The sequence below is a fragment of the Antedon mediterranea genome, chromosome 7 (genome assembly GCF_964355755.1).
Source record: "Antedon mediterranea chromosome 7, ecAntMedi1.1, whole genome shotgun sequence".
NCBI lineage: Eukaryota > Metazoa > Echinodermata > Crinoidea > Comatulida > Antedonidae > Antedon > Antedon mediterranea.
The window spans coordinates 5,757,598-5,783,572 of NC_092676.1; the positions used below are offsets into that span (position 1 = coordinate 5,757,598).

General features: G+C 28.5%; 2 protein-coding genes and 1 long non-coding RNA gene across 3 annotated transcripts in view; all 3 read right to left on the reverse strand.

The window, feature by feature from the left end:
• LOC140054912 (G-protein coupled receptor GRL101-like) overlaps positions 1-6,369 on the reverse strand; it is a 31,110-nt gene extending 24,741 nt beyond the window's left edge. The window contains exon 1 of the mRNA XM_072100035.1: positions 6,336-6,369. The gene's annotated coding sequence lies outside the window, so the exon portion shown is untranslated. The remainder of the gene's footprint in view (positions 1-6,335) is intronic.
• Positions 6,370-21,158: 14,789 nt separating this feature from the next.
• On the reverse strand, positions 21,159-22,995 carry LOC140054932 (G-protein coupled receptor GRL101-like). Its single transcript, XM_072100062.1, has 2 exons — positions 22,647-22,995; positions 21,159-22,211 (listed from the first exon to the last, which is right to left on the reverse strand). Exons 1-2 carry the CDS (start codon positions 22,730-22,732, stop codon positions 21,197-21,199), a joined length of 1,101 nt encoding a protein of 366 aa, XP_071956163.1. The 5' UTR covers positions 22,733-22,995; the 3' UTR covers positions 21,159-21,196.
• Positions 22,996-24,088: 1,093 nt separating this feature from the next.
• LOC140054914 (uncharacterized) lies at positions 24,089-25,616 on the reverse strand. Its single transcript, XR_011846587.1, has 3 exons — positions 25,545-25,616; positions 25,022-25,093; positions 24,089-24,160 (listed from the first exon to the last, which is right to left on the reverse strand). It is a non-coding gene; the product is annotated as an uncharacterized lncRNA (long non-coding RNA).
• Positions 25,617-25,975: the final 359 nt, after the last annotated feature.

Genomic DNA, 25,975 nt, shown 5'->3' on the forward strand with positions numbered 1-25,975 from the left:
CCATGCAAACCTTCAAACAATGTAAATTTATTTGTAACTTTCGGATAAATTATGAATAATAAGATACTATTCGTGTATAATTATATAGCATAATAATACAGCGAAGATAAACATGCCTTAGATTGTAAATTAACTAGTAATTTTAATATATTTATTTAAATTGAACATAATTAAAACATTTACCATATTCAATTTATCAAATTTAACTTACTTAACTAATTTGACATTCAATAAAATTATTTACTGTACATATAGCAATAAGAATAAAACAGTAGCTGCATAAGTTTGTATGAGCATCTCTCATACTTTTATCATACTTACAATTCTTTTAAATTGTTCAGTTCTTCAAAAGTTCTATCTCTGTAATTCTGTAAGTTGTTCTTTTGTAACCATCTATAGGATAACATATTAGAAATAAATTAAGAATAGGCTAATACATTTTGAAAAAAGTAAAGTTTTCAAACTATGGTTTATGTATGCTTTTCTTGAAGAAAATACATGAACTATGTATATTTTAACTGTTATGAATCCTCTTTATCTTTATCTTTGAATTTGGTCTGTATATTTTTGTATTGTTTTTAAGAGGGCCTCTTCAAGTCAGCTGTACTGCTGTAGTACTGTTAGAGCTACCCTTGTAAAACAAATTTGAATGAATAAATAAATATATTCATATTTTATTTATCTGTACATAACACTATTCTAAATTCAAGACCCCTGGTGAAAACCAAATACACTTTATTTGTTTACTTGTTTGGAAGTTTTCCATTCAAATTCAGTGGTTGAATACATCCTTTGTGTTCGAAGTTCTTATTATTATTGTATGTTTATATAAATAAATTAAATTATTTTATTATTTATTTAAAAACAAATTCAACGAAAGAATCAATATGAGTCAAAATACTTACAGGTGTGTCAGTGCTGTCAATCTATCAAATACATTGACTGGCAATGTACTTATTTGGTTGCTGTTTAAACTCCTTCAAAATAAAAGAAAGGTACAGTAACAACTACAATATTCAAGTTGTTTGAAATGTCAACTTTTATTTTCAAAATACATTTTGAATGATTGTAATAGTCTTTCAGTCAATGATAGGGACATAATCTACATAGTAAGTGCTGATAAGTATTCTCTAATTAGGCAAAAATTAACTGTTAAAATAATAATGTGTTATTCTCATTATCACGAATTCTATAGAAAATTCTAAATATTTATCATCTTAATGTATTTATCATTTTTATGTATTTAATTAAATCTCTTTAAATAATGATCAATGAACAATTATTGATAATCTTTAAAAAATGAATAGTTTATTAATAATGGTTAAATAATGTTACTGCATAATATTCAGTATTATAAATTATTTTATTATTTATTTAACAATAAATTAAACGAAGGAATTTATAAGAGTAAAATACTTACAGTAATGTCAGTGCTGTCAATCTATCAAATACATTGACTGGCAATGTACTTATTTGGTTACTGCCCAAAAACCTTCAAAATAAAAGAAAGGTACAGTAACAATTACAATATTTAAGCTGTTTGAAATGTCAACTTTTATTTTCGATATACATTTTTTAATTATTTCTATAGTCTTTTAGTCAATGAGGGTCATTATCTACATAGTAAATGCTGATGAGTATTCTTTAATTAGGCAAAAATTAACTGTTAAAATAATAATGTGTTATTCTCATTATCACAAATTCTATAGAAAATTCTTAATATTAATTATCATCTTAATGTATTTATCATTTTTATGTATTTAATTAAATCTATTTAAATAATGATCAATGAAGAATTATTGATAATCTTTAAAAAATTAATAATTTATTAACAAAAATTTTTCCTGGACAAATCAGACGATTGATTAATAAACTAAAGTCAAAGAAGTCTAGTCACCCTGATGACTTGCCAATTAAACTTATAAAAGAATTCGCCTTTGAAATTGCTACCCCACTTGCCCATATTTTTAATTGTTGTCTTAATGAAGGTGTATTTCCCGAGTTATGGAAGTTAGCAACAGCCATTCCTGTTCCAAAAGTTCCTAATGTGACATCATTTCAAGACCCCAGGCCAATTTCACTTACCCCCATCTTTGCCAAGTTGTTTGAGTCATTCCTTACTGATTGGGTGACTAGTGACATTCATCAACATTTAGATATTAAACAATTTGGTTGCCGTAAAGGCTCATCTACTAGCCATTATCTTGTGGACATGATTCAGTCTGTAATTAGTGATATTGAAAAAGGTGATTCTTTTGTGGATATTTGTGCCGTTGATTTTACGAAGGCCTTCGACCGAATTGACCATACGGTCATTGTTAGAAAGCTTGTCGACATCGGAGTGAGAACATCTATTATTCCCACCATCTGTAGCTTTCTGACGGATCGTAAAATAAATACTAAACTTAGTTCATCCTTTTCCCCTTATGCCAACATCACATGTGGGATTCCACAGGCTACAAAGCTTGGGCCAATTTTGTTTCTTATATTAGTCAATGATATCTCTATGGAAGGCTGCAGATGGTGGAAGTATGTTGATGATCTCACTCTTGGTGACACTGTTAAACATGGTAATGCCCCTAAACTTCAATCTTGTCTTGATGACCTTACTGAGTGGTGTGATACAAATCACATGGTCCCTAAACCCTCTAAGTGTCATATCATGAGAGTTAATTTTTTGAAAAGAAATATTCCCCCTCCTAATTATTACCTTAGCGGTACAACACTTAATGTGGTTTCGTATATAAAGCTCCTTGGACTTATAATCCAGGATGACTTGAAATGGGATAATAATGTCAGTGACATGGTAAAAAGAGCATCCAAAAGGTTGTATACGTTATATATCCTTAGAAGGGCCAATGTACCAGTTCATGATATGATATCCGTTTATGTTTGTTATATTCGCCCAATCTTAGAATACGCCTGCCCTGTTTGGCATGGAAGCATCAATAAGGCCCAAATGTCGACCATTGAAAGAGTGCAAAAGAGAGTTTTACGTATTATTCTGGGTCCCGCTTTCCTTACGTATGATTCAGCTCTTGAGCTTACTGATATGACCACTCTCGCATCCAGACGAGAGACGTTGATTCAAAAATTTGGAGAAAGGCTCTTGAAATCGGAATTGTACAGAACTATTTTGCCCGACTACCGCATTATTAATAGAGAGCTTAGATCAACCACGGTAGATAAACCCCTAATTAATATACCTGTTTGCAGAACTAACCGTCTTAAGACTTCGCCTGCCCTTACCATAAGTAGAATCCTTAATTCAAACAGTACCTGATCACGCTGAAGATGGCTATGTTATAAATATTTACATATATTGGCCTATGCATTTGTATATAAATTTTGTAATCTTTTTAACATAACATAATTTTATTTTTTTAACTGATTTTTTCAAATTTTTTAATATTTTGTATAAATTTTTGTATTTTTTTAAATGTTTCTGTTTCCATATATTTATATATATATTTTTGTAAATCAACAATTTCAGCCTTCGGGCTGCATGTTTTTTATTGTATAAACCTGAATAAATAAAATAAATAAATAAATAAATAAATAAAGGCCAACAGCCATAAGTTGCGTAATAAAATGCATAGTGATACCGGACCGACAGACCGACAGACCGACCGACCGACATAGGGAACTATAGAGTCGCGTCCACGCGACTAATAATGGTTAAATAATGTTACTGCATAATATTCAGTATTATAAATTATTTTATTATTTATTTTAAAACAAATTAAACGAAGGAATTAATATGAGTCAAGATACTTACAGCTCTGTCAATGCTGTCAATCTATCAAATACATTGGCTGGCAATGTACTTATTTGGTTACCCACCAAATCCCTTCAGAGTAAAAACAATGTACAGTAACAATTACAATATTTAAGCTGTTTGATATGTCAACTTTTATTTTCGAAATACATTTGGAATGATTGTAATAGTCTTTCAGTCAATGATAGGGACATTATATACACAGTAAATGCTGATGAGTATTCTTGAATTAGGCAAAAATTAACTGTTAAAATAATAATGTGTTATTCTCATTATCACAAATTCTATAGAAAATTCAAAATATTTATTATCATCTTAATGTATTTATCATTTTTATGTATTTAATTAAATCTCTTTAAATAATGACCAATGAAAAATTATTGATAATCTTTAAAAAATAAATAATTTATTAATAATGGTTAAATGTTACCGCATAATATTCAGTATTATAAATTATTTTACTATTTATTTAAAAACAAATTCAACGAAGGAATCAATATGAGTCAAAATACTTACAGGTGTGTCAGTGCTGTCAATCTATCAAATACATTGGCTGGCAATGTACTTATTTGGTTCCAGTTCAAAGTCCTTCAAAATAAAAGAAAGGTACAGTAACAACTACAATATTCAAGTTGTTTGAAATGTCAACTTTTATTTTCGAAATACATTTTGAATAATTGTAATAGTCTTTCAGTCAATGATAGGGACATTATCTACAGTAAATGCTGATAAGTATTCTTTAATTAGGCAAAAATTAACTGTTAAAATAATAATGTGTTATTCTCATTATCACAAATTCTATAGAAAATTCAAAATATTTATTATCATCCTAATGTATTTATCATTTTTATGTATTTAATTAAATCTCTTTAAATAATGACCAATGAAAAATTATTGATAATCTTTAAAAAATAAATAATTTATTAATAATGGTTAAATGTTACCGCATAATATTCAGTATCATAAATTATTTTATTATTTATTTAAAAACAAATTCAACGAAGGAATCAATATGAGTCAAAATACTTACAGGTGTGTCAGTGCTGTCAATCTATCAAATACATTGGCTGGCAATGTACTTATTTGGTTACTGTACAAATACCTTCAAAATAAAAGAAAGGTACAGTAACAATTACAATATTCAAGCTGTTTGATATGTCAACTTTTATTTTCGAAATACATTTGGAATGATTGTAATAGTCTTTCAGTCAATGATAGGGACATTATCTACATAGTAAATGTTGATAAGTATTCTTTAATTAGGCAAAAATTAACTCTTAAAATAATAATGTGTTATTCTCATTATCATAAATTCTATAGAAAATTCTAAATATTTATCATCTTAATGTATTTATCAATTTTATGTATTTAATTAAATCTCTTTAAATAATGATCAATTAACAATTATTGATAATCTTTAAAAATGAATAATTTATTAATAATGGTTAAATAATGTTACTACTATTATGAATTGTTTTATTATTTATTTAAAAACAAATTTAACGAAGGAATTAATATGAGTCAAAATACTTACAGGTGTGTCAGTGCTGTCAATCTATCAAATACATTGGCTGGCAATGTACTTATTTGGTTACTGTACAAATACCTTCAAAGTAAAATAAAGGTACAGTAACAATTACAATATTCAAGCTGTTTAGAATCTCAACTTTTATTTTCGATATACATTTTTGAATTATTTTGTATAGTCTTTCAGTCAGTGATAGAGACATTATCTACATAGTAAATGCTGATGAGTATTCTTTAATTAGGCAAAAATTAACTCTTAAAATAATAATGTGGTATTCTCATTATCACAAATTCTATAGCAAACTCTAAATATTTATTATCATCTTAATGTATTTATCATTTTTATGCATTTAATTAAATCTCTTTAATTAATGATCAATGAACAATTATTGATAATCTTTAAAAAATGAATAATTTATTAATAAGGGATAAATAATGTTACTACTGTTATGAATTGTTTTATTATTTATTTAAAAACAAATTAAACGAAGGAATCAATATGAGTCAAAATACTCACAGGTGTGTCAGTGCTGTCAATCTATCAAATACATTGGCTGGCAATGTACTTATTTTGTTACTGTACAAATCCCTTCAAAGTAAAAACAATGTACAGTAACAATTACAATATTCAAGTTGTTTGATATGTCAACTTTTGTTTTCATATACATTTTTGAATTATTTTAATAATCTTTCAGTCAATGATAGGGACATTATCTACATAGTAAATGCTGATGAGTACTTTTAATTAGGCAAAAATTAACTGTTACAATAATAATGTGTTATTTATTATCACATTCTATAGTAAATTCTAAATATTTATTATCATCTTAATGTATTTATCATTTTTATGTATTTAATTAAATCTCTTTAAATAATGATCAATTAACAATTATTGATAATCTTTAAAAAATGAATAATTTAATAAGTATGATTAAATAATGTTACAGCTTAATATTCAGTATTATGAATTATTTGATTATGTATTTAAAAACAAATTACACGAAGGAATTAATATGAGCAAAATACTTACAGTTCTGTCAGTGCTGTCAATCTATCAAATACATTGGCTGGCAATGTACTTATTTGGTTACGCCCCAAATCCCTTCAAAGTAAAAATAATGTACAGTAACAGTTACAATATTCAAGCTGTTTGATATGTCAACTTTATTTTTCATATACATTTTGAACTATTTTAATAGTCTTTCAGTCAATGGTAGGGACATTATCTACATAGTAAATGCTGATGAGTACTTTTAATTAGGCAAAAATTAACTGTTACAATAATAATGTGTTATTTATTATCATTCTATAGTAAATTCTAAATATTTATTATCATCTTAATGTATTTATCATTTTTATGTATTTAATTAAATCTCTTTAAATAATGATCAATTAACAATTATTGATAATCTTTAAAAATGAATAATTTATTAATAATGGTTAAATAATGTTACTACTATTATGAATTGTTTTATTATTTATTTAAAAACAAATACAACGAAGGAATTAATATGAGTCAAAATACTTACAGCCATGTCAGTCCTGTCAATCTATCAAATACATTGGCTGGCAATGTACTTATTTGGTTACGCCCCAAATCCCTTCAAAGTAAAACAATGTACAGTAAAAATTACAATATTAAAGCTGTTTGTCAACTATTATTTTCATATACATTATGTTATCGTCTTTCAGTCAATGATAGGGACAAAAATCTTCATAGTAAATACTGATGAGTATACTTTAATTAGGCTAAAATAAAGTGTAAAAATAAGAAAGTTTTATTCTCATATAAATACAATTTTTATAGGAAATTCTAAATATTTGTTATCATCTTTAATGTATTTAATAAAATAATAATTAGATCTCGTTAAATAATGGCAGATCGAGTAATTATTTTTATTATCTTTAAAAAGGAATAATTTATTTATAATGGTTAGATATGTTAGGCCTATATTATTACTCATTCTGATTGAGAGGGTTACACTACTATAAGAAAACGAATTGTGCATGTCGTAGGGCCCCTCGGAAGAGCAGTTTTTATATTATTTCTACCCTACTGAAAGAAAACGAAATAAATAATTAATAAATATGTGGTGCACTCTCTCCGAACTAGTATTTCTTCCCTTTCCGATTAATAGTATATTGTACAAAATAAGACAGCTCAAAATGACGATAGTCGGTTTCATTGCAATGAGTATCGACGTGTTCACGTTTATATTTATTTTTCGTTTTACAAACATTGAGATAACAATTATCTTCATCTACATCTTCTACTCCTCCCCACTGACTGTATCTGGAATAACACGTATTTTATAAACAATTGTCTAGGCATTGACCGCGAACCAGATAAATAAGTGTGAAATTTCTAGAAAACTAGATGTATTTCAATTTTGTTTTACCATTAAAAATGATCGGCATTATCCAGCAAGCTATTTCACGAAAACTTATTCAAAATTGTACATATAGAAACTGCTATCATCCATAATTAAATAGTGATCAAATACAATGGTTTTTATCTTTATGGAAAGTGTTTATGTGCTCATCATTTTTTCTCAAACATTCTGTTTCTGCCTCTGTTCCATTTTATTTCATTATAGCCTCACAACTGGGACTGCGATAAGATATTGTTAACAATATAGGAACTTGACCTTACCTCAGTCACAGAAAGAAAATCGTATTACCCATAAAACACTGAACCGGAAACAAAACTAAGATATCTCTATTAATAGAGATATCTCTATTAATAGAGATATCTTAGTTTTAAATAGATATCTCTATTAATAGAGATATCTCTGTTAATAGAGATATCTCTATTAATAGAGATATCTTAGTTTTAAATAGATATCTCTATTAATAGAGATATCTCTGTTAATAGAGATATCTCTATTAAAAACTAAGATATCTTAATTTTAATAGAGATATCTTAGTTTTAAAAGAGATATCTCTATTAATAAAGATATAGAGATATCTCTGTTAATAGAGATATCTCTATTAAAAACTAATATATCTTAGTTTTAAATAGAGATATCTTAGTTTTTAATAGAGATATCTTAGTTTTTAATAGAGATATCTCTATTGATAGAGATATCTTAGTTTTAAACTAAGATATCTTTATTTCCGAATAAATGACAGCTTGGCGCGCCATAAAAATGATCAAATAACAACTTTCGTAGCGTACTTATATATCGGTCGTAGTAGACACCATTTATAATTGTAAATAGAGCAAGCAACAGAAATAATCGATAATATAAACAGTGAAGGTGTTTCCCTGGTAGGCATACCAGGCCTCCTATAGTAACATTGAATCGCACCTAAATTTGATTAAATGATTAATAAATAGCATAAATAATTAGTTCAATTAGCCTCCTATAGTAAAATTGAATCGCACCTAAATAGCATAAATAATTAGTTAAATTGATAAAACAAATTGTATTTCACGTAAAGTAAAGGCCTTTATAATTGATTAGTTGAATATCTAAAACAAATAAATTGTAGTTCACGATCGATTCAGTTGAATCGCTAAATTTACATTGTAGTTCACGTAAAAGTAAAGGCCTTCAATAATAGTTAAATTACTAAATAAATTGTAGTTCACGTAAAGTAAATTTCTTAAATCAATATAACTGATTAGTTAAATATCTAAAACAAATTAATTGATTAATTAATTAATTAATATTTTGTATTTAATATTGAATGTCGCCACCAACGGCCATGTTGCCGGAAGTGACGGACCCGGAATCCCGTTGAACAGCGCGAGTGTGTGAAAACAAAATAACCCTGTGATATCCACAAATTTCGATAGGTTACGCAAAATTTTGTCGTTGTAAAAGATAAAAATGGAACAATAGCGTAGTACTGAAAACAATTTTATCAAATCTACGTTTCGCGGTACATCTAAGATAGATAATGTAGGTATCCAAGGCGGAGATTTGTACGTCAGAATTAACCATAATTTATAGGCCTATATAGATAAAATGAATATTAGCAAAACAATGTAGGCCTACAGTACAAATTGCAATATTCATTTTGATATGTCAACTTTTTATTTTAAATTTTCTTTTTTTTTTGACGACGACGACGACAACAATAATAATGATGATGATGATGATGATGATGATGACGATGACGATGAATATCCTTTTAAATAATGCCCAAGGATCAATTATTATTATTTTTAATTAAAAAAAAAGAATAATTGTTGAATATTTTACAAATGATTTAAAAAATATATTGATGATGTATTGATCACATAATGAAATGATACAATGCATACAATTCATATAAATTATCTATTTAAAAAATAAATTAAACAAAAAATTAAATATTGCACCCCTTAAACAATTTAAAAAAAAAAACATGTTGTTGTTGAATATGCCATTTTAATGTCAATAATAATAAAAAATTCTTTTTTTATTTATCCTCATTTTTTATGGTTTTTGGAGCACAATACATATTTAATAATTAATATGAGCAAAATACTTTCAGTTTTCTCAATTTATTGATAATGTTATTTTACTAATGCTTTTAAAATCTTTACTGTTTGTATAAATGTTTACATTATAAGATGATTAAATGTATATCATACATTATTATAACTTAATATATTACCGTATTTCTTTTTAAATCAAATTAAACAAAGAAATTAATATGAGCAAAATACTTACAGCCATGTCAATGCTGTCAATCTATCAAATACATTGGCTGGCAATGTACTTATTATGTTATTCCTCAAATACCTTTAAAGAAAACACAATGTACATTAACAATTACAATATTCAAGCTGTTTGATATGTCAGCTTTTATTTTCGGTATACATTTTTAATTATTTTTATAGTTTTTCAGTCAATGATATTTTCTACAGAGTACATGCTGATGTGTATATTTTAAGTAGGCAAAATAAAGTGTGTTAAAAATATAAAGTATTAATAAAAAAAAATAATAATAATAATAATTAATATAATCATTATTATATATTTTAAAATACATATTATATATATTTTTTATTCCATTTTAAATAATAAATGAAATGTTTGCACGGAAAATAACTTACTTCTAGAATTTTTACTCGATGGTATATACAGTTGGTTCGTACTTTCGGTACTGATTTTAACCACCTGATGTAACCCTGTTTACTAATTAAATTGAGTTAGATAATTAGTTATTGACGATTAAAACGAATTTAGGTTCAACGATTTGCCCCAAATAGGGGTGTTTTCCAATCGTGGTATACATTGTCTAATGAATGTCCATGGAAAAATACCCGCATACAATAATACGAGGATGATTCGCATTTTCCTATCTCCTCCTACGATAATTGTTTTTAATGGCTGAAAACGGGTTGAACAGCTCGAGTACAGTATCATAATGTTGAAGACAGGCCGATTTTCTTTAAAAAATACTATTTTGATAGATTTAAACGTTTATACAAATGTATTGATTTGCGATGAATGGAACATTCCAATCTCTGTTCGACAAGTTTTTCTCTGTTCCACAAGTGTCTATTCCCTCAGGCGTCGTAAAGGCAAGTACTGTATACTCATAACAGAAATTCGATCCATTTTTTTTTTCAATCTGTACTGCAGAGGTTGGAGATAGATTTTTTTAACGGATAATGAGCTAGCGTTTTCAGTCGCCCTATATTATGTACAAATCTTTATTATTGCAGTTAAACCACCCACATCATCACCCTTCCCTCACTGGCATGAGTAGTAGTAGTAACTAATTAAGTTGAGTTAGATAATTTAATATTTATTGACGATTAAATCGAATTTATGATTTGCCCCGAATGGAGGTGGTTTTCACAAATTGTTTTACATTATAAACATATACACGTCGTAGTGATGTATCGTTACATGTATACGTAAGGGCAAAATTCGGTAAATCGCGCCTTACTTCTAGAATTTTTACTCGATGGTATATACAGTTGGTTCGTACTTTCGGTACTGATTTTAACCACCAGATGTAACCATGTTTACTAATTAAATTAAGTTAGATAATTAGTTATTGACGATTAAAACGAATTTAGGTTCAACGATCTGCCCCAAATAGGGGTGTTTTCCAATCGTGGTATACATTTTCTAATGAATGTCCATGGAAAAATACCCGCATACAATAATACGAGGATGATTCGCATTTTCCTATCTCCTCCTACGATAATTGTTTTTAATGGCTGAAAACGGGTTGAACAGCTCGAGTACAGTATCATAATGTTGAAGACAGGCCGATTTTCTTTAAAAAATACTATTTTGATAGATTTAATATACGTTTATACAAATGTATTGATTTGCGATGAATGGAACATTCCAATCTCTGTTCGACAAGTTTTTCTCTGTTCCACACACAAGTGTCTATTCCCTGAGGCGTCGTAAAGGCAAGTACTGTATACTCATAACAGAAATTCGATCCATTTTTTTTTTCAATCTGTACTGCAGAGGTTGGATATAGATTTTTTTTAACGGATAATGAGCTAGCGTTTTCAGTCGCCGTATATTATGTACAAATCTTTATTATTGCAGTTAAACCACCCACATCATCACCCTTCCCTCACTGGCATGAGTAGTAGTAGTAACTAATTAAGTTGAGTTAGAAAATTTAATATTTATTGACGATTAAATCGAATTTATGATTTGCCCCGAATAGAGGTGGTTTTCACAAATTGTTTTACATTATAAACATATACACGTCGTAGTGATGTATCGTTACATGTACTGTACACTTTGAATCGACTAGGACGGTGATAGTTTCAACAAAGTATTACATCGCAATGTTTTACTGTGTTTAGTGGTATATTATTTGTAAAACATGAAAACAATTAATATTTCCTTACTAAATGGATAAAGAATATATTTAAAAATTGTTCCTCCTTGCACCCATCCTCTTCCCCATCCCTCAACCCTAATGCCACATACAAAACACAACTTATTAAGTTTGTTTAAATTTGACTTAAACAATTTTAAACAGTTTCTCTTGCGGAAGGAATTCCCAGGGTGCTAATTTTAGTTGAGTACATAAATCAAAGTGTCTATTTATTCGTTCCTGCGGTACGTACATTTGAAATCGCCAATTTTTTAACGCTGAAATTATTATGTATTCAAGAACCATCTGTGGGCACGACCTAGAAGGTACGCGAGCGAAGCGAGCGTACCATCTAGTAAATTAAATTAACAATCACAGTAGAGTTAACATAAAAATAAATACTGTATAGTACAGAATAAAAGCAAAAGTTAAAAATTAAAATTATGAATTTAATCAGATTGCCTTCGAAGTTTAATAATAGTGTAGTCCTACTAGTGAGGTGCCTTAAGGTCAAAAACGTTACACGGATGACAACGTTTTCAAATTTTGCCCATATGTTCACTTGGGCATACAGATTAAAAAAATCACTGTAGCCAAGAAAACAAAATTATTTTATGACCATATTTGGAGTATTTTAAAAAATGGCCGCCAAAACAAAATGATGGTTCATATCTTAGTAACCGGTAGGGTACAGAGTTCATTTTAGTGTTAAATTGCTTAGAACACATATGTTTCTATCCACTTTAATACAACATTTTATTAGAAAATGGCCGGAATCATCATTTCCGGAATTGTGACCTTTGACCCTAATATGGTCATATCTCGACTACTGACCGTAAAAACATGAGGTTGGTCTTAAAATATTCACAATATACATGTTTATTTGGTCTAACGAACTATTTTTCCCAAAAGTGACTGGAAATCATAATATTAACCTTTGACCCGATAACCTCAAATTTCGTTACCGAATGCGCATAACATCAAAATATTGGGCTTAAATTGTCAAAAATGTATATTTTTGTATTAATTAAGGTAATGACTGAATTTGTCAATTGACCAGAGGTAATGATATTAACTTTTGACTTAAATTTTGTTTTATATCACAACTACAACTAACTTAGTACATCTGCCTCATTCCATAATTACTCAACTAGAAACAGGTCAAACTACTGTCCACAACTAAAACGCACCAAAGTCGGACAGCAATGTATTTCCTACCAAGGAACACATATTTGGAACAATTTAACAGACTATATAAAACAATCCCCCACTTTAAGTTTGTTTAAACAGAGATTAAAGCAATATTATAACAATAGAAATATTTAAGTTAAGTAAATCACATTATGTTATTTTGGTTTGTTCTTTTTGTTTGTACTGATTGTTTGATCTTTTTGTTAGGGTTACATGCTTAAAGCACTTGTGCTTATTTTGTATCCCATTCCATTATCTTATTATTTGTATTGTATTTGTATATGTTTTTATTTTGATTATGGAATAAAAATGTCGATGAATTGAAAAAATTGAAAAACTAACTTCAGTGTTATAGAGAAGCAGTGCCTTTTCGACATAATCTATTTTTTAACATTCCAAAGACCAGTTAAAATAAATCACAATATTTGTTATAATAGTTTCTATTTGAGAATAATAAATACTAATAATAACAACGATTTCATTATTTAAGGTCCATAGAACCCCTTTTATATACAATAAATTACTAAAGTATTACCTAGACAAAGATTTCCCTCCAAAATGAGTATTCATAAAATCCGGCATTCTGATTGGCTAAAAGTTTATGAAGTCAAACGTGTTGACAGGTGGATAATTGCCAAGTGGTAAGTATTTTTATGCTGCTTTATAAGCATAAAAATACTTACCACTTGGCAATTATCCACCTGTCAACAATCAATAGAAAAATATGTGTTCTAAGCAATTTAACACTAAAATGAAGTCTGTACCCCTACCGGTTACTAGGATATGGACCTTCATTTTGTTTTGGCAACCATTTTGAAAATACTCCAAATATGGTCATAAAATACATTTTTTTTCTTGGCTACAATGATTTTTTTAATCTGTATGTCCAAGTGAACATATGTGCAAAAAATGAAAACTTTGTCATCCGTGTAACGTTTTTGATCATTTTTTCCCCTTAAGGCACCCCACTATACTGTTTTTTTAAAAACTAACAAAACATTTTGTATAATATAGAGCCTATTTTCAAAGAAAGGGCTAAATATATTATTAGACACAGTATCAAATACCAAACAGCTAATTATGAAAATAACACACTTTCTGATACTGATAGCATAATTATTATACCTATCAACATAACGTAAATTTAAAGAATGAAGCAATCATACCGGGAAGGGTATCACTATTCCATGCGATAGTAATATTATCATAGTCAGACTCGATGACTTGATAAATTGTAAAGTTAACATCAGTTGAGTTGATAAATTCAATACTACTATAATCACTTTCACTGCCACCATCGCTGCCACTGTCACAGCGATAACAAGGTAATACAACCAATATAACAATACAATAGTAATATGATTCCTTTTAAGATGAACATCTTCTTAACTCAATTCACTCGTAATCAATTTAATAAACTTTACTTCTGCGAGTCCACTCAGCATATGAACAATATACTTTGTTTCATATCTTCATTTACCTGTATTTATTAAACTTTTTTAAATATTAAACATTTAGATACAGTCACCGGATGCATTAATAAAATTCTGAGTTGTTAATATTTTATAATATTTTATCCATATTATATGAGCACAAGATTTTTAAAACACATGGACCCGTGTTACTCATAATTGTTGAAAAGTGCTAAGTTTAAAAATAGAGATAAGTATAAGTATAATCTAGGCTGGGTGTGTCTAGCAAGGGTGTCGATTATGTCGGTATAATCTAGGCTTGGTGTGTCCAGCAAGGGTGTCGATTATGTAGGTAGAATCTAGACTGGGTGTGTCTAGCAAGGGTGTCGATTTCAAGATTTACTTTTCAATTGCGAAAAAACTCAGATTTACTAAATTATTGATCGTTCCATTATTAATCAGAGGGGAGATTTTGATATTTTAATCTTTTTCAATTAATTCTCTTTGTTTGTACTGTGTTATAAGTTTGCATACATTTATTTATTTCATGATTTTCATAATTTATTATTTGTGTTGTACGTTTAAACGTTTACTCTATATTGAATATAGATATCATAGAGCATGAAATAACTGGGTGAAGTATGTTTACATTAACGACGAGAGTGCGTTGGACTCCATCCAAGTATCTCAACATTCACACTAATAACATTACGTTATTACTTACTTGGTAAATGACTTATATTTTGAAAAAATATATTTTGAGGGAGACAATTACATCTTTAATAGTACTTAGTAAATCGCGTATATAATACAATCTACCTCCAAGGAAAGAATAACTTCAATCAGATCGTTATGTTAATAGGTATAATAATTAAGCTATCAGTATCAGTAACAAGTGTGTTATTTTCATAATTAGCTGTTTGGTATTTGATACTGTGTTTAATAATATATTTAGCACATCCGATAGAGATGGATACCCTTCAAATGTTAAGGGTTTTAAAAAAGAGTTGTAGGCCTTAATGGCCAATGAAAGTAAAGTATACAAACTTTAAACCATAAAAGAATTTTCTTTAAATCATAATTAAATTGGACCTAAGCGAATAACATAACAAAAAACATGTGGGAAGGTGGTATCTGCACAGTTGGAAAACAATGAATGAACAAAATTATTAACACTATAATATGATATAATTATTGTATTGTATGTATTGTCCCTTTGACTAATTCCAAAAAAAAATTTTTTTTTTTATTTCGAAAAAAAGTGGGTCATTTTGAAGTATCATAATAGTTATTAAATTTCACCAAAAATTTGTCTAAAAATAAATAATTTAACCGAAATACAGATGTTTTTTTGTTCAAAAAATAACTTTGACTTCCAGTCAAAGTTTTCAATCAAAACATATCCCATAATGCAATGCGCTTGTTTGGCTACTCTGTATGCATAATCATAAAACTTCCTCGCGATATGTGTGAAAACACCTTCTCAACCGTGGTGAGTTGTAAACAATCCTAATTAGCATCATGCATAATGCATACTCATGGTTTGAAATCTTTGTTTACTTTCGCTTCGACGATTTCTCAGACGAAATGTAATCTAATTAATTTACCTGTTAATTACGTAAACTGTTGTTTTTGGCTCGAATTTTCGACTTAAAGTGAATAACTTTATATATTACTTTGATATGGCCAATTTAAATTTAGAATATTTTTTTTTTCATTTTTTTGTGTTTCAAGGGACAATACATCTTAATGATATATAGAGGGAGTTACATTATTGCACTTTTTGATTCATATCTATATAAAGCAAGCTTATGACGATTAAAATGACGGTAAAATAGGGAAGTAGTTAAAAGTAAATAAAACTGATTGGTAAGCAGGAGCTCAAATTAACAGAAATAAAAGTGTAAATAAGTGTAAGAAATAAATGTGACGCAGGTATAACAATCACATGTGTATTTCTAATATAGATGTAGGTGTTATTATGAATTACGCATATATAACATAATGGATTTGATCAGGGAAGAGTTAAATTAATTTAACTCTTCTTTGGATTTGATGAAGTATCGATCGTTGTAAACAAAGTTAAAAATATGCAGGTGGAACGCCATTGCCACGTCAGCCAATCAACGACTGACAACGGTAAATGAAGATTCAGCCAATAAAATGTAAGCAGAAACATGTGAATTTGTTAGTGAAATATGTTAAGGTCATTATCAAAGCCATTTTGCTATGTGCATAATTGATAACAATGCACTAACATCATTATCATTTTCATATGTCACAACTTTAAATCGATATTGAATTCAAATTGTTCGTCTTTTTCATGCTACAGATTTGAGATTTTGTTTTGAAAATCCCGGATTTGTGTACTATTAGTTAAAATTGTAAATATCTTTTCAATTACATTATTTTCTTTATAGTTCTTACGAGCTTTCCTATGTTAATCTTTTATAGGTGATGATATTCCGATCCTGTTGGAAATAAGTACGTGTGTACTTTGATATTTTGTATTGTATTGGCTTAACCACCCCTACCCCGGATGCGATTTTTTTTTTCGTACATAAGTTGGGGACCCCCTCATGAAACGTCACAAAATAAACATGAATAATTCATCAGTTAAATTTTCTTGTTCCGTGTGCACCCAAGCGTATAGCAACAAGAAGTGATTACACAAGTGCGGTACGATTCTGGGCCTATCTCCGCTGTTGAAGAATAGCGGCGTTTTGTGTGGATTGTCGAAATAATCGGCCTTTAGTTTATGGTGTTTTTAATATAATTTATTACTAAAGAATTACGTGTTAAAATTATAGTTTCTATTGATACTATTAGGCCTAATTATTAGTCTCTAAACCCATGTCTATTCTAGTAGTAGCTGTGTGGATGTGTGTGACGTGTGTGTGTGTGTGTGTTAGGTATGACCAAAGATAGTTACACTATCTTTGGTATGACACAATCCGAGTAATAAGTCAGCAAAATTAAACAATAAACATTACACAAAAATACATTTTTTTATTCTCGTGGGTCAAATCTTCCCATCTCATGTGTTCATATACGCGCATTTTTAAAGTTCCTTTGAGTACATTGCATATTGTTTGATAATTGATAGCAGAATTTAAAAAATACAGTACACACATTATACACATTCTTTATTCTTGTGGGTCTAAGCTTTCTTTGGGCTATGTCCAAGAACGCTTGGGTGCACACGGAACAACAATAATACGATTCTTTCTACAATAATAGGACTAGGATTCTAGGTCAATTCACGTGATTGCCTTCGCGCACTCTTCTTCACACACACGTCCACTATGCAAAATGTGTCGAGGCTAATCGACAGCTAGGCAAAACATTAAACTAAGTAGTAATTGGACATAGCCCAAATACACAAGTCACACACACCCACACAGCTACTACTAGAATATACAGGGGTTTAGAGACACACAAAACTCCGCTATTCTATTATGAAATCAGCGGAGATAGGCCTAGAATCGTACCGCACTTGTGTAATCACTTCTTGTTGCTATACGCTTGGGTGCACACGGAACAAGAAAATTTAACTGATGAATTATTCATGCTTATTTTGTGACGTTTCACGATGGGGTCCCCAACTTATGTACGAAAAAAAAAATCGCACCCCGGATATACGCTGTGTTGACGTTTATAAGAAAAATGATAACTTTACTGTTATGTTCATAACTCTTTACGCCTTTCTTGTTTTGTTTTTCAATTCCTGGCTGCTTGTAACTCTTAAAAAATTAATCTTCTGCTATACGTTTATAAATTTATAACTTGTCTCCCGCTAATTAAAGACCGATATATACGCGATTTAATAAGTACTATTAAAGATGTAATTGTCACCCTATAATTTTTTCAAAAATGTTTGGTTGAATATGCCATCTTAATGTCACATAATAGTTATCCATTTTGACCAAAAATTGGATCGAACAAAAAAATTATTTATCCTAAAAAAACTGTAATTTAAAGCAAAAATAGTCAGCCAATGGATTTTTGGTTGTATAGGCTATAACCATTTATTTTGTCATTTCATAAGTGAAAACAATGTTTTTTCCTCTTTTTTTTCTACTGAAGTGATTAACTTTATTAAAACTACAAAATAAATAAAAGTCTTATTTAAGTAATCTTCATTTTTCATGTTTTTGGGGACAATACATATTTAATAGTAAAGGATTATTTAAACACTGTTTTATGTTTGTACCGTATAACCTCATAATATGTAATAGTTTATTTCATCTGTTTTGTTTTACTATCAAATGTTATTTTGTTCGGACCCCATAATTGATGCATGGCTTACACAGTTCTCATTATATAACTTCCAAATTTATCCAAAGATTGTTTTATCTTTGTTTAAAGTTTGTTTTGTTGACGTTTTATATATTATTATAATTTTAATAAGGAGTTTTTTTATATAAGAAGTTATAGTTAACTCCTTGTTACTGTCCTGTTTCTTATTGTATATTATCATCCTTTCCTTCTCCTACGTTTTTGTATCTCGAGTATCTCTAAAACGTGTACACATAACATTTCATAATTTTGTCAACATTTGAACATTTACATTTGTATATTGTATACCGTATATTGATGATATGCAGCAGAAACTTCCAATAGTTAATGTTGCCCATTAAGTTGTAAGGTTGATCGTGAAAATCAAAACGATTATGAATATTATCACTAGCGTTCTGATTTTGACCAGCTTATAGCAACCCATTCATGGAATGATAAAGAAATCTATCTGTACGGCGACTGTAGAATAAACCCGAGATATGCCTTACTTCTTACTACTTTTTAGACGATAAAAGATTAGAATATTTTGTATAGTAAAGAGTTATACAATGCATACTGTACGTTTTATTTTTAATAAATTGTGCAATTTGCGGTATTTACCATTATTATCAATATTGCCTGCCACGTTTTACATATTCAATATTGATCTTGACCTACCCACCAAAGTTATCGATCACTCTGCTAATAATATCATGAAACAAACTAAAGTTACATTCACACTAATGTTTTATTTTACGGAAGGGAAGACGGCGTCGTTATTATTTACCAAAACGGTATCGTCTTCCGTTCCGTGAAGTATAATGTAAGCGGTATCCGGATAAATAACTAAGCCTGTGTCCTATGATTTAAGTGAGCATACGATCGTTGGTAAAAGTTACTGCAAGCTGTATGTTAAAGCAACACTAAGAAGACAGAAAACATCTTAATATACTGTGTGGAACAAGCTGTGTGTGTCATTTGGCGGAGCAACCTCACGATAAAGAAATATTGTATGTATAGTTTTTTGGCGAACTGTGTTGTGTTGTTTTTGTTTGAAAACTCAAATTATAACACAATGCCCTCTTCTTTATTTTCTTAATGCTGCTTTTAATAGCAATAAAAATATTAATGACAATCAAGTAAGAACATAATATAAATAATGGAATAACAGAATAATACTGTATATCGGAAGTTTGATTAAATACTCCTTAAGTTGTTCGCATTTAAGTTTGATACTCCTTAAGTTACTTTTCAAATTCCTTAATCTTACAAAAGTAGTACGTCAAAACATTACCAAACAAAATGAATCAATTCCTTCTTCTTTAAATCTACTAAATCCTCAAATAATTAATAATATTACAAAAATTGTCGAATTGTTTAAATCTACCTAAATCTTCACATTATTTTACGTAACGGAAAATTTCAGTAAATCGAGCCTTAACTTCTTAAGTCTTTACTCAATGGTACATTGCATACTTCAGAACCAATTTTTACCAATTTAAAACAACTTTGTCAAAAAGTATTCGTTTTTGTGCACAAATTTTCAAACAAATAAAGATTCACAAACTCACTTATAATGTATACAAAATACAATTAAACTTCAATCGAGGAAATTCAACACATTGTGATCAGATATTCAAAATAATTAATCATTATTAAGAATGTATGTTTAAGTTTTTAGCTTAAATTTAATTCACGTTTTATCACATTGTTCTTTTCATACCTATCTAACATACAATCATCACCATATCTGGTTAAATTTAAATTGTCTTAGTACAGTATAAGTAAAGTGTTAAATAAAATTGATTTAGAAACAATGTAAAAAAATTTGATACTTCCATAATATTATTTACTTGTCATATGCGTATTTAAACGTTAAGCAAATAAATATCGTTTTTACAGATGTCAAACAACTTGATAGGTTAACTCGAGAAATTAAAAGACATTAAATAATTTATCAAGTGTATTGTTATAAACCAGTGAACGTATATAGGACTGATAAAATCCTAAGATATAAACGAACAGTGTTTGAAAATTTTAACTTAACGTTCTGTATAATATTTGAAATAGATTACAATAAATTTAAACCATTGTTATAAAATATATAACACATTTAAATCCCAAAGCGGGTGCTAAAGATTACATGAATACAATAAATGAACATTTAATAGGCAAAAACAAGACCAAAGTGTAGAGTTTGCACAATACAATTAAATTACAATGTATTAAGTGGAATCTGTACAACTGCCGGTTGACGCACTTTGCACTTAAACATATATACAATTGTGTAAAGATAAGGATTGACTGAGGAGTTGATGGGGATGATGAATGTCGCCGCCCAAACATATATGTCATCAGGAATTGTCATCCAACCCATCTCAGAACCAATTGCCATTACTATAATCGGACCCCAGCAACAGAAATCTGTGAAAACTATTAAGCCTAGTTTCCTCGCCATTTTCAACTGTTCTTTCCTCATCTGTCGTCTATTGACAGTGGCCCCCGATCTCTTAACCGATAAGAAGATTACGAGGTAGCTCACTGTTATTACAATGAACCCGATTCCGTTAAATACAACAAACATGGCGACTGCATACTCCCAGCCTTGCCAATGACTTTTTGTCAGAGGTAGTGCGAGGCACACACTCTCTTTGCCATAGTAATTATCCCCAAAATATGAAATATCTGTTATTGGAAGAAAACTCAGCACAATCCAGAAAAGCCATGCGAAGCCGATAATGATTCGACATTTTGTACGATTGAGGCGTTTCGTACTAAATGGATTAACAATGTTAATAGCTCGATCCACACTCAGCAGCATCAGTGTAAACACTGAGCATTGCCCAGAGAGTGTAGAAATTGCCCCGGCAAAGCTGCAAAGGAAACTGCTCTTCCAATCCCTTGCAACTTTGGCATACCGTCCACGATAGTGTACATCCACACTCGCAATGATGATTAAGTAGACAGCCATTAGCAAGTCAGACACGGCAAGATTAGTAATGAGTGTGGTTTGAACCTTATTTACATTGTTACCTGAATCATTATCCTTTTTAAACTTTCGTGATATGATGACAATCAAATTTCCAATGACTGATGACACCCCAATGATCATCATCAATACACGGAGAACTTCGCTTTTTAGTAAGTCTTCACAAGAAGCAAATGCATCAACGGGTTCGCAGACATCAATGACACCAACAAGGCAACAGAGACGAGAAAAATCCGATTTCCTATGAGAGAGTAAAGTAAACTTGGCAAATGAATTTGAATAGTTATTTTTTTCGGAGGCCCAAATTGTTACTCTTCGATCCCAAAAATAATGAGTAAAGGTTTAGAATAGTCGAAGATTAATTGTGAAAGTACATTTTTATGATACTTTCGGATAAATAAGAATAATAAAATACTATCTGTTTATAAGCATAATAACACATCGAATATCATGATTGTAACATAGCCGAATTAACTATTAATTTTAATATATCTATTTAAATTGAACATAATTAAAACATTTACCACATTCAAATTATCAAATGTAACTTACTTAACTAAAACACCGACAAATTTAACATTCAATAAAATTATTTACTGTACATATAGCAAAGAGAATAAATACTAATAGCTGCATAAGTTTGTATGAGCATCTCTCATACTTTTATCATACTTACAATTCTTTTAAATTGTTCAGTTCTTCAAAAGTTCTATCTCTGTAATTCTGTAAGTTGTTCTTTTGTAACAATCTATAGGATAACATATTAGAAATAAATTAAGAATAGGCTAATACATTTTGAAAAAAGTAAAGTTTTCAAACTATGGTTTATGTATGCTTTTCTTGAAGAAAATACATGAACTATGTATATTTTAACTGTTATGAATCCTCTTTATCTTTATCTTTGAATGTGGTCTGTATATTTTTGTATTGTTTTTAAGATGGCCTCTTCAAGTCAGCTGTACTGCTGTAGTACTGTTAGAGCTACCCTTGTAAAACAAATTTGAATGAATAAATACATATATTAATAATTTATTTATCTGTACATAACACTATTCTAAATTCAAGACCCCTGATGAAAACAAAATACACTTTCTTTGTTTACTTGTTTGCGAAGTTTTCCATTCAAATTCAGTGGTTGAATACATCCTTTGTGTTCGAAGTTCTGATTATTATTGTATGTTTTTTTAACGTTTTGTACTGTAATGCCTATAGCACTGATACATATAACTATTCAAATACAAAGCTTCCTCACATTTTGACATTGAATCGTACAGCAAAAACTTTATTTTTTATTTGTTTACAGCAATAACTCCTTTACGGCTTCACAAGTGTGTTATAAAATCATGTTAACTTACAAACGTGAAAGTGATGAAGCAAAAGAAGAAAATGCACCTGGTTCTATGGTAGTTATAGCGTTTTCCTGTAAATACCTGTTAAGATAACCAATATGTATTATTATATATCTTGTTTTTCACATTACATTAAGTAAAGTACAGATACAAGTATTATTGTATTACACATTGCATAATATTCAATACTCTCATATACATTAATTCCTTGTCTCTTCTGGGTATTTTTTTTTAATAAGGGGATAAAAAGTTCACTTTTTTATTGAATCTCATCAAATAATTGTTTGTTAATTATTGTTTGTTAATCTTAATATTCTATTGATTTTTTACAACAATTGATAACACAGTGACTGGTTATAATACAACAAATGTAAATTAGACTGGATCATAATAATAGAAAGTAGTTCTGTTTCTGGGATATACGTCAGTAAATACTGATGGCCTGGGTATACTTTAATCAGGCTTAAATATATGTTTATTTTGTTATTTTTATAGGAAATCATAACAATTTGTTATCATCTTTATGTATTTAATAATATAATTATTTAATTTACCTAAATAATGACCAATACACAATTATTAATATCTTTAAACAATGAATAATTTAATGAAAATTGTTAATACTGTATGTGATTTTTTTTTTAAATACTGTGTTTTTTGATCAAATTATGAATGATAAACTGCATAATATTCATTATTATGAATTATTTCATTTGTTTTCTTTTTAAATAAATTAAAACAAACAAATTAATTTTAGAAAAATACTTACAGTTCTGTCAGTGCTGCCAATCTATCAAATACATTGGCTGGCAATGTACGTATTTTGTTATTGTACAAATACCTTCAAAGTAAAAGAAAGATACAGTAACAATTACAATATTCAAGCTGTTTGAAATGTCAACTTTTATTTTCAATATACATTTTTGAATTATTTGTATAGTCTTTCAGTCAATGGTAGGGACATTATCTACATAGTAAATGCTGATGAGTATTCTTTAATTAGGCAAAAATTAACTGTTAAAATAATAATGTGTTATTTATTATCACAAATTCTATAGTAAATTCTAAATATTTATTATCATCTTTATGTATTTATCATTTTTATGTATTTAATTAAATCTCTATAATGACCAATGAACAATTATCGATAATCTTTTAAAAATGAAAAATGTATGAATAATGGCCTCTTCAAGTCAGCTGTATACTGCTCTAGTACTCTTATAGATACCCTTGTAAACAAATTTGAATTAATAAATAAATTTATTTTTTATAGCAAATTCTAATTATTATTTGTTTTATTATTATCCTAATGTTTTATTATCATTTATCATTTATTATCTACATAATAAATACTGATGGCCTGGGTATACTTTAATTAGGCTAAAATATATGTTTTATTTTGTTATTCTCATGAACATAATTTTTATAGGAAATCATACAAATTTGTTATCATCTTTATGTATTTAATAATATAATTATTTAATTTACCTAAATAATGACCAATAAACAATTATTAATATCTTTAAACAATGAATAATGTAATGAAAATTGTTAATACTGTATGTGATTTTTTTTTAAATACTGTGTTTGTTGATCAAATTATGAATGATAAACTGCATTATATTCATTGTTATGAATTATTTCATTTGTTTTCTTTTTAAGTAAATTAAAACAAATAAATTAATTTTAGAAAAATACTTACAGTTTTGTCAGTGCTGTCAATCTATCAAATACATTGGCTGGCAATGTACTTATTTGGTTTCTGTCCAAATGCCTTCAAAGTAAAAACAATGTACAGTAACAATTACAATATTCAAGTTGTTTGATGTGTCAACTTTTATTTTCGGTATACATTTTTTTTTAATTATTTGTATAGTCTTTCAGTCAATGATAGGGACATTATCTACATAGTAAATGCTGATGAGTATTCTTTAATTAGGCAAAAATTAACTGTTAAAATGAGAATGTGTTATTCTCATTATCACAAATTCTATAGAAGATTCTAAATATTTATTATCATCTTAATGTATTTATCATTTTTATGTATTTAATTAATTCTCTTTAAATAATTATCAATGAACAATTATTGATAATCTTTAAAAAATGAATGATTTATTAATAATGGGTAAATAATGTTACTGCATAATATTCAGTATTATAAATTATTTTATTATTTATTTAAAAACAAATTAGACGAAGGAATTAATATGAGTCAAAATACTTACAGCCATGTCAGTGCTGTCAATCTATCAAATACATTGGCTGGCAATGTGCTTATTTGGTTACCGCTCAAATCCCTTCAAAGTAAAAACAATGTACAGTAACAATTACAATATTCAAGCTGTTTGATATGTCAACTTTTATTTTCGGTATACATTTTTTTTGAATTATTTCTATAGTCTTTCAGTCAATGATAGGGACATTATCTACATAGTAAATGCTGATGAGTATTCTTTAATTAGGCAAAAATTAACTGTTAAAATAATAATGTGTTATTTATTATCACAAATTCTATAGTAAATTCTAAATATTTATTATCATCTTTATGTATTTATCATTTTTATGTATTTAATTAAATCTCTATAATGACCAATGAACAATTATCGATAATCTTTTAAAAATGAAAAATGTATGAATAATGGCCTCTTCAAGTCAG

What these genes read in the sequence shown, in the direction of transcription:
- LOC140054932 (XM_072100062.1), bottom strand. Translation starts at nt 22,732, where the DNA reads ATGTTATCCTATAGATTGTTACAAAAGAACAACTTACAGAATTACAGA. An exon ending in CTGAACAATTTAAAAGAATT is followed by an intron (nt 22,212 to 22,646) that starts GTAAGTATGATA and finishes ACTCTCTCATAG; the next exon opens with GAAATCGGATTTTTCTCGTC.